This window comes from Cornus florida, unplaced genomic scaffold (assembly GCF_030987335.1).
Source record: "Cornus florida cultivar Cherokee Brave unplaced genomic scaffold, ASM3098733v1 CherokeeBrave_3.0.0_Hap2_Chr04, whole genome shotgun sequence".
In the NCBI taxonomy this organism is placed as follows: Eukaryota; Viridiplantae; Streptophyta; class Magnoliopsida; order Cornales; family Cornaceae; genus Cornus; species Cornus florida.
In genome coordinates this window covers 85940939-85952034 of record NW_026775574.1, presented here as the reverse complement: position 1 = coordinate 85952034, position 11096 = coordinate 85940939, and the positions used below count along the sequence as shown (strand labels likewise).

Here is an 11096-nt window from a genome sequence, read left to right as displayed (position 1 = left end):
GACTCTGACACGTGTGAATGGACCCTTTTATCCTTAATTTTTTTAATACAATTTAGGGTAAAGTATATTGACATCATGAGGTTTGCCAAAAGGACACTCAGATGAAAATTGGCCTATTTTGGAATAATGACACCCCCTCAAGTTTGATATAACTACCAAAGACACCTCAATGTTAATGAATTGACATTTTTGTCCTTTAACTTTTATATTGAACAATTTAAATGTTGAAATGACAATTATAAACTCATACCCTTACCCATTTGTTTCCTTCTCCTCTTTGTTATCTCTTCCACCCAACGCCAACACACACATACTGCTACACAGATACACATATACAAATACATATATATATATATATATACGCACACACATATACACACAACCACACACACACACATATATATATATGTATATACAGATACATATATATACACACACACAAGGCAGCGGGATTGTGAGTTTCCTCAACTCTTTCTTCACAGCCGGAAACTCAAAGAAGGCCACCATCTCCGGCGGATCAAAGACAAGCAGATCGGCGACAGATCGAAGACCCCGTCGATGAAGAAGACAAGACGCTGTCATTGAATGTTCTTGATGACCATTTTCAATTTGACCCTTTTGTTTATGAAAGAGAATTGATTTGAATTTATGATATCTGTGTAAATGAAGGCCTTCATTTTTACTGTCTCATTGATTTTAAGTTATGTATGTCTTCCTCCATTAATTTTCTTTATGCAGGATTAATGATTAAAGACTGTTGTTTTAGTATACACGAATGTGTTTTACTTCTTTTTTTTCTTTTCTTTTCATTTGAGTCTTTATTAAATCTATATAGATGGTCTTTGATTATGACAATCAAGGTTTTTGAATTTGTTTGGTTTATGTGGTTAATCAAAGTTTTTCTCTGAATGCTTTTTAGTATATATATATGGTTAGTTTTTGATATGGGATTCTATTGAATCTGTGAATGAGGTTGTTGTTTTTGTCTCTCCTTATACATGAAGGTGATTTTTTTTTTTTTTGTCTGATGGTAATGAAGGTTCTTCAAGGAATGCCCACATCCAGATGAGAAACAAAGGTGGCAATTGAGCAGAGAATTGGGGCTTGAGTCTAGGCAGGTCAAGTTTTGGTTTCAAAACAAGAGGACTCAAACAAAGGTGCTCTCTTCTTCTCACCCTGCATTTTTGTTTTTATCATATGATGTGCATCGTTACTTGTTATTCTGCCTCAAAGATGGCGATTCTAACTTTGCTTGCTATGCTTCAGACTCAGCATGAGCGAGCTGATAACTACACTCTTCGAACAGAAAATGAGAAAATCCAATGTGAGAACCTCGCAATTAGAGAGGCTCTGAAGACTGTGACATGCCATGATTGTGGCGGTCAGCCCTTTAGGAACGAAGAGCAACAGCATAACATAGAGAGACTACATATAGAAAATGCTCGACTAAAACAAGAGGTTTGCTTTGATTTTTTGGAAGTTTATCAGGGCACATTAAATTTTCATTGTTCACTGTCCATTTACTTTAAATTTTGTCATGGTATACATGTCTTGCAGCATGAAAGAGTGTCTATCCTTGTCAGCAAGTTCCTAGGAAAACCAGTCACGCAAGTCTTGCCTCCGTCGCCCGCCCTAAGATCTTCAATGGATTTTCCAGTAGAAAGTTACCCAGGGCATGGGATGGCAGTCTATTCCTTTAATCTTGTCTCAGGCAATCTTAACAATCCCACACTGCCATACCAGTTGAATCTGAATGGAATCCAAGAGATTGAAAAATCACTAGTAATTGGGACTGCTGTCAGCGCCATGGATGAATTGATCAAGCTTTTGCGAGTCAATGAGCCTGTGTGGTACAAGTCCCCTTCTAGTGAAAGATACGTTCTTCATCGTCACAGCTATGACAAGCTTTCCTCTCGAGTTAATCACTTCAAAAATTCCAGTGCTCGGATTGAATCTTCAAAATATTCGGGTGTGGTGATGATGCCTGGAATGCGCTTGGTTGACATGTTTTTGGACTCGGTTAACTCTGATACTCTCCTTCATAATATTCGGGTGTGGTTGACTTGTGTATATATATATATATATATATATATATATATATATATGTATCTGTATGCGTGTATCTGTGTAACAGTACGTGTGTGTTGGTGTTGGGAGGAAAAGATAACAAAGAGGAGAAGGAAACAAATGGTTAAGGGTACAAGGTTATAATTGTTATTTCAACATTTAAACTGGTCAATATAAAAGTCAAAGGGTAAAAATATCAATTCATTACCATTGGGATGTCTTTGGTAACTATATCAAACTTAAGGAGATGTCATTGTCCCAAAATAGACTAACTTTTATCTGAACATCCTTTTGACAAACCTCAGAGAGTCTCAACGTACTTTGCCTTATAATTTAATACCAAAAAAATTTGTAACTCTAAAAAGACAAAATTACCCCTCTCATTATATACTAACACAGTAACACGCACCAAATGACACACGCCACACAACACCCAACACACCTCTCTGCATCTCTCCCCTAACCAAACTGACCCATATATAGTCATGGAAAATATAACCCACGAAGCTCTCACTTCAAGATAAATTAGAAAGTTCTAGCAAATTTTGCAATCTCAAATCCCAAACTCATTTTGTTCAATGAATAGTGAATACTACCTGTAATGATATAGAATATCCATTACTACGTCAAATTTATATTTTGATGAAAATGCAGAATTTACATCTAATAAATTATACTCTACTGTATCCCATAATCAAGAAGACATGCCCATTGACCTGTCCATAGTTTTCTGCAGCTGATATATGATTTGTTTATGCAAGTCTATATTCATACATATGCATGTTTGTAACTTTCAAAGTACATATATCTAAACAATTTTTTCAGTTCCAAATACTCTTACTTTAATGTTGCAAAATAATGCAAATGTTCTTACAGGTAATGCAATTCAAAAGAGTAAATATATATAATCTTTAACCTCCATATATACAAACCCATTTCAATATTCTTCTTCAACTTCCAAAACTAGCGAATCTGTAGGAGAAATAATGTTAAAGGTTATCCAAAAGTACTTTGACAAATACGTTTAATCATCTATTTGGTTCTATCTCCAAGCTCAGATGCTATTTGGTAGTGTTTTGGCTATATAAGAAGATGGGTTTGTTGGGATTTATATGTCCTGGCATAGCAAATTCCCATTTAGATTATAGTGACATACGTTCCTGACGTTTCTGAAATATTTAAACTTTATACAATTGGTGAATTCAATGTATTATGTTTCGATTCATTATAGAATTGATAGTATCCACTTGATTACAAGAAATATTTATATATGTATGTGATGGCGATCAATATATGAATATAAATAGTAATCATAAATTGGTTATAGTCGATAATTATGGATGGACTAATAATTAATTAAGATTTGAACTGGATCCGCGTTAAGTTGAGATATATTGCGAGAGCCGTCGTATGTAATTACTCACTATCACCGTCATGGCATTTGACTCTTAAGCATGAGAAAAGTATAGACTCTTTTATTAATTAATAATTACTTTAATTTGTTCGGCGAATTCTTCGGGATCGTTAGACCGACACTTTGGGTAGTTATGTAATTAATAGTTAGAGAGTTATATTTTCAATATTTGCATCATTACTATTTGTATTTATTTTGTATTGATTATGGTTGATCACAAAATAAATTCGAAGGCCTTCGTGCGTTTTTAGACAAAATGATTTATTATATATTTATTTATTTAAATTATTATTTTTGTCAAACAAATATTTTATTGTGATCGAATCAGAAATAATCAATGGTACCAAAATAAATATATTAATTAAGTAGTCGGATTGATGGCTTTATTTATCGGATAACTAATTATGGATAGATGGGTCAAAGTGCAATATTGACTTAGAGGTTATTTATTATTTAATTAGAGTTCAATTAATTTCTTTTAGTGGAATAGAAATTAATTTATGAATTAATTGAATTGGGTCCATGTACCGGGCCAATTATTAATTCATTATAACCAATAAAATAATAAGCGCAAATGATTCTCACTCATAACCCAACTTGATATTGGAATCCTATTAGATTTGAGACATATGAATTAGAGATTGAGAAGGATTTGTTATTTCCTTTTCTTTATCTTTATGTTGCCTATAAATATACATGGTTTATGTATATTTTAGGTGTAATTTTTATGAGAAGGAAAAAGGAATATATTTTCTCTCTCTAGAAAATTAGGGTTTATGTTCTCATCTAATGGAGGCTCCCACAAGCCTAGTTTTCCAAGGTTATTCATGAAGGCTTATGAGTGATTACTAAAGGTTAAACAATTACCAAGAAGATGGAGATCCAAGGAGAAGGCATCTTACTAAGGGATCTACAATAAATGAGAACATTCACTTTAGAGGAAAGAATTAAAGGTTTACTCAGACCTTTAATGTAAGTATTCAATCTGTTGAAGAATACATTATATTTTATTTTTGCATAAAACTTGTCTCTATGTGATGAATCAAGATTTATGTATGAAAATCCCTCAGAAAGTTTTTAAAATTAACACGTTTCCTTACAGTGGTGTCAGAGCATGGTTTGATTCATTACTAGAGATCATGTTTTTATCAAAATTCATCATTCATGGATCCAATTTTGATATGTATATATTTATTTATTGATGTATGTTGATGTATGAATTAATATATTGATACATGATAATGTATGTATAATTGTGAATGGATGATAATGTACGTTTGGACCATGGATGAAGCTTATAGGTCAATTGAATGTAATTTTAATCTTTAGATGAATGTAATTAAGGCTTTGATTTAGCCCTTTGAAAGTTCAATGATGTAATTTAATTTTTTTCATTGTATTTCAAATTGTAAATTTATTTAAAGTCATGTAATCTTTATCAAAGGATGTTATGAAGCTTCAAGAATATCCAAAAGGGTTAAATTAGGCTTTAGGAAATTTCTGGAATTTTTTGGACTTAATTTATATTATTTGGAATTTTTTAAAAAATTTCTGGAATTTAACGGCGATTTTCCGGTGGCCGGGGCATTGCCGAAGGCAAGGGGCGAGGAGGAGAAAGTCGGAGTAACTTCTGGTGCGTGAGGAGCACGCGCCAGTCAAGGTCAACACACTGGCGCCTGCAGAACACGCGCCAGTCAAAGTTAAGATCCCTGGCGCGTGAGGAGCACGCACCAGGCAAGTCTGCATCCTAGGCGCGTGGTTTCATGCGCGGTTGTTGGCTGACGCGCCTTCTAGGCGCGTAGAGGCGCATCCAAGCACATGCCACGCGCCACAGCACCTCCCAAGCACGTGGGGGCGCGTGCCACGCGCTGCTTCATCCCTCAGGCCTGTGCTAGTGTGTGCGGGGTCTTCCGGGCGCGTCATAAGCGCTGTTTTACCTTTTCAGGCACATACCAACCTCTTGCAGGCGTTTGCAAGCCGTTGAAAGACCCTTGCGCAATATTTAGAGTAATTGAATGTTAAAAGCTAAATCCATTGGCCGTTTTATTTGTTTTTGTCTATTATTTATTTATTTATGTGATGTATGAAATGCATAGAATAGATAATTATTAATTAATTATTATTCATGCATTGGATCAATGATATTTATTTAAATGACTTGATTTATATTAATTAAATTATGAAAATTAATTGGATTTAAATACTAATTAATTTGAGGGCACTTATTGGGAAACGAAAAATCATTTTTGTAAATTATTTTTAAAGTGTGCCTCAAATTAAATATTAGTGAATCGTTTAAAGTCCAAATATTTTCTAAATTTAATTGGATTAAAATCAAGACGTTTTGCATGCATTGTATCATGTAAATGAATAAAATGAAAACCCTAATTATGTATGATTAAAAATTGAGTGGGAGTGGGAATTTTTATACATTGCCCCATGGCATTCGTTATTAAAACCATTATAATTAGATCTTCAAAAATAAGGCCCCACACATGATTTGAAGAGTCTTAATATTAGAAGAATGGTTGTCTCATGAAAATTAAAATATTAAATGTTCATTATAATTAGATCTTTAAAAATAAGGCCCTACACATGATTTAAAGAATCTAGATTATAATGACAAAATATTTAATGTTTTATTTTTCATTAGAGTATTAATAACGTTATACACTCAATTTAAAATCAATAGTGTTAACTCTCCAACGGAGTGGTATACACTATGTGATTTTAGAAAGGCTAAACATAATCAGGAATCATTTCATATAGATAGACAAGACATTGTCTTAAGAGATATGTAGATGATGGGATTTGCCGGCCAATAGCAATAATGAACTTCGCCAACCAAATAAGTTATTAGCGTATTGGTTATCCGATTTTTCATGCAGTGGTTAAGGGACCCACATACTATTTTAATGGAAGTGCTCGCCTAATAGCAAATGAATCTCAACAATAGTAACAGTGAACTCCTCCAACAGGATAAGTTATTGACATATTGATTGGTTGATTTATTATACTACAGAGTTGAGGGACCCGCATTAATTAAAAGGGATTGTTCACCAATAATAATAATGATCTCTTATTCGATTGAGATTTATTATATTATGTGGTTAACAAACTCATTTTAATTTTAAAGATGCATGATAGTATTAATAATTCACCTTGCATATTGTATGAATGCATTTATATTTAGATGAATTATGTCTAATCCATTTTATCTGTTTGCTTACATATTCTATGATATTGGACCTTATTTATAATGACTGGAAAAGGAACTTAGATATTTTATTCACAACGTAAGGGTACAAAATGTATTTACTACTCCTATACCTAATCCTTTTACTTTGAGATACCGAATTTGACATTAATGCTTTTAATAAATTAGATAAGGCAAATAATATGACTTGGTGCAATATTTTAGAGTTTAGCTCGAATATGCTCCAAAGCTAACATTTGCATTATTTTATTTTCTTCAAGCATCATGTTAAATGTCAATGAGATGTTTTGGTGAGATTAGATAGAGCATATGCCTAAGTACTGTGTCAGATTTAAATACCATCAAGATAGCCTGAGGAACTCCAGTTTGATATCGGATTTTGAAAAATGATTGTTTATTATTTAAATATTGAACTGGAGGTCAATAGGGCTGACTTAAATGGTAAGTTTCAAATTGACATGATTATTGCCTTGTTACCAAAATGGTTCGGTTTTTTCAAAGTGAACTAAATAAGGAATCAGTTTGAGTTCACACTCGCTGATATTCTTATAGAATTGGTAACAGATGAAGGGATAATCAAAAGTATAGGCGTTCATATAAATATAACATAGTTTATACCATCTTCTTCTAGGCCCAAGTGGAAGGGCAAAGTAAAGAAGAAGGATGATGATAGGACTAGGCTAGCACAAAACATGGGTATTCAAACAAGTAGAAGGGAATAAGGCAGTGTATGTTGAGGGCGAAGAAAACTGTTTCTTTTATCGCTAACTAAGACACTCAAGGACGAACTGTCTAAGCAATGACGTGGCATAGGAAAATAAATATTTAATTATTGAGCCATGTTATGTGGTTGTATCTATTAATTCCTGATGGATAGATTCTGGAGCCACTAAACATGTTTGCAATTCGTTACAAGGATTTCAGGAATCTAGAAGCCTCGATGATATGAAATATATTTGTACTTGACCTGATGTCAATGTTGTAGCTAAGTCAGTGGGAGGATTACATCTGAAATTAGAGAGTATGAGGATATTAGTATTAGAGAACTATCTTTATGCACAGAAGTTAGACGCTATCTAATTCTTGTTTCACTTGTGGTTTATAAAAACTGGATTATTATGTTGTAAAACTAGTTTTATAAAATTGAATAGATATGCGATTGCTTCTGGTGCATTGAAAGATGCTTAATATATAATAATCACAAGCTCTTAAGATTTGCAGGATGTAGAAACTAATGTTGCATCTTCTAGATTGAATGTTAAGAGAAAATTTGTTATTCCTGACTCATTGTATTTTTAGTGTCTATTTTTGGGTTGTAATCAATCAAAATGAGATTCAAAGATTGATCAAAGAAGGTTTATTACCTAGTGAGGCAGAGGAGCCTAAACCAAACTTGTGAATCCTGTTTTGAATGATTGATAACTCTAAGGGCTTAATCAGTCAAATGAAATAGACATAAAGAACAATTGGAGTCGGTACACACAGACACGTGTGGTCTTATGAACATCTAAGCAAGATTACTCAAGTTTTGGATAAATTTATCTGATGCGACACAAGTCTTAAATTTTTGGTATATTCTGAAAGTGTCAAGACTAACGTGGAGCACAGATTAGGTAAACTTATCAAAATACTTCGATCTGATCATGGATATGAGTATTTCTTGGGATAGTACAAAGACTATATAGTCAATGAGGGTGTTGTGTACCAGTTTTCCGCAATTGACGCTCAATGAATTGAGGTGTCAAATAGGAATAACAGAATTTCGCTTAACATAGTTAGATCTATGAACAGTTATGTTACATTATCTCTTTCATTTAAGAGTTTAGCGTTAATAATATCGATGTGCATTATGAACTGCATTCCATCTTAGTCTGTCTCAAGGATATCTTTTGAGCTGTGTTTTTGGCTAAATCTTAGTTTGAATCACATGCACATATGGGGTAGTCTTGCACATGTGCGCTTGATATGGACACATAAGTTGGAAACAGATCATACGCATGATAGATTTGATAGCTACTCTAAAGTCACTAGGATGGATTATTTTATTATCTCAATGATAAAAGTTGATTGTTTACACTCACTGTTTATCTATAGGAGGATCATATTATGAATCACATACCTGGTAGTATAATATTAGAGAATATGGTATGAGTACTAGATGTACCACATGTGAACACACTTATTATAGGATTGAGAATAATATATGAATTCCCTATTAATGCGTCAGCATCATCTAATACACAGATTTCTGCATCGGTACATTATTGTAGTGGGAGGATTATCATCCAATCCGACAGAATCATATTTTTAGGTAAGACCGTTATGGACATCCCTGTTAAACATGAGTACGTTGGACCCAGCAAGATACACAGAAGCGTGAACCAATATGGATACAAATCGTTTTGGCGAGTTGCTATGAAATCAGAGTTGGAATTTATGTATTCTAATAAAATCTGGGATCTTGTAGAACTTTCTAGTAGGGTGATACCTATGGAAGACAAGTTAGTCTATAAAAGGATACTAGAAGATTTCTTAATAATTAAATCATGAGTGTATAAAGGGAATGTCATTATTTTTTTCTAATTCTATATATTGATGACATCCTACTCATTTATAATAACGTGGAGAGTTTTGTTATCAGTAAAGGGGTAGTTGCTCAATTATTTTGAAATGAAGGATTTTAAAGATGTAAGATATATTCCTAGAATCAAGCTTTTGCAAGATCAGGTTAAAAGGAAAATAGGCTTATCTTAATAATCCTACATTGATAAAATTTTGACCAGGTTTGGTATGCATAACTCAAAGAATGAGTTCTTGTTTTATTGATATGGATTGCTCTCTCTAGTAAGTAGTTTTCCAAGACTAGCAGAGGAGATTGAGCAAATGAGACTGGAACGATATGCTTTGGCATATGAGAGTCTCATATATGCCATGGTCTATACTAAACAGGACATCCGCTACATTGTAGGTATAGTCAGATGATATCAGTCCAATCCTAGACCTGATAACTGGTCTATTGTGAAAAATATCATTAAGTACCTAAAGAGAACCAATGATATCATATTCATTTATGAATGTGATGATATGATCCTAGTCAGGTATGCTAGTTCTGATTTTCAATCAGAATTAGATACTATGAGGTTCATGACTTAGTGTATGTTCACTCAATGGAAGGGAAATCAGTTAGTAGATTGCTAAGCAGATTTCAACCGCTGACTTAAACCTGCAGGTGGAGTACATTGTAGCCTTAAAGGCGGCAATGGAAGCCTTTTTGGTTTGATCTCACTGATTTAGAGGTTGTGGAGCATATTAGCCTTCCTATCGAGCTATATTGCGATAATAGTGCAGAAGTAGTCCAAACCAATGGCCCAAGGTTCCATAGAGGAACAAGGTATATTGATAGGAAGTATCATGTCTTACATGAGATTGTCCGGTAAGAAAATGTACTCATGGCTAAAACATTACATTGGAACACAACTTTGTTGATCCATTAAGAGAGATGTCATCGATCAATAGTTTTGATCGTCATCTGGATAACATTGAAGTTAGATGTAATTTGAATTGGCTATGAGGGCAAGTGGGAGCTGTTGGGATTTATATGCCCTGGCATAGCAAATTCCTATTTGGATTATAGTGACATATGTTCCTGACGTTTCTAAAATATTTATACTTTATACAATTGGTGAATTCAATGTATTATGTTTCGATTCATTATAGAATTGATAGTGTCCACTTGATTACAAGAAATATTTATATATGTGTGTGATGGCGATCAATACATGAATATAAATAATAATCATAAATTGGTCATAGTCGGTAATTATGGATGGACTCATAATTAATTAAGACTTGAACTGGATCCACGTTAGGTTGAGATATATTGCGAGAGTCGTCGTATGCAATTGCTCACTATCACCGTCATGGCATTTGACTCTTAAGCATGAGAAAAGTATAGACTCTTTTGTTAATTAATAATTACTTTGATTTGTTCGGCGGATTCTTTGGGATCCTTAGACCGACACTTTGGGGTAGTTATGTAATTAATAGTTAGAGAGTTATATTTTTAATATTTGCATCATTGCTACTTGTATTTATTTTGTATTGATTATGGTTGATCACAAAGTAAATTCGAAGGTTTTCGTGCGTTTTTAGACAAAATGATTTATTATATATTTATTTATTTAAATTATTATTTTTGTCAAACAAATGTTTTATTGTGATCGAGTCAGAAATAATCAATGGTACCAAAATAAATATATTAATTAAGTAGTCGGATTGATGGCTTTATTTATCTGATAACTAATTATGGATAGAGGGGTCAAAGTGCAATATTGACTTAGAGGTTATTTATTATTTAATTGGAGTTCAATTAATTTCTTTTAGTGGAGTAGAAATTAA

General features: G+C 33.2%; 1 protein-coding gene across 1 annotated transcript; it reads left to right on the top strand.

Annotated features, from left to right (window-relative positions):
• Nucleotides 1-1037: 1037 nt before the first annotated feature.
• On the top strand, nt 1038-2234 carry LOC132305267 (homeobox-leucine zipper protein HDG11-like; the record flags this gene model as incomplete). Its single annotated transcript, XM_059802937.1, has 3 exons — nt 1038-1157; nt 1267-1458; nt 1558-2234. Coding segments are annotated over 3 exons (966 nt in total), but the record flags the coding sequence as incomplete, so codon positions are not given.
• Between the last annotated feature and the right edge of the window lie 8862 nt (nt 2235-11096).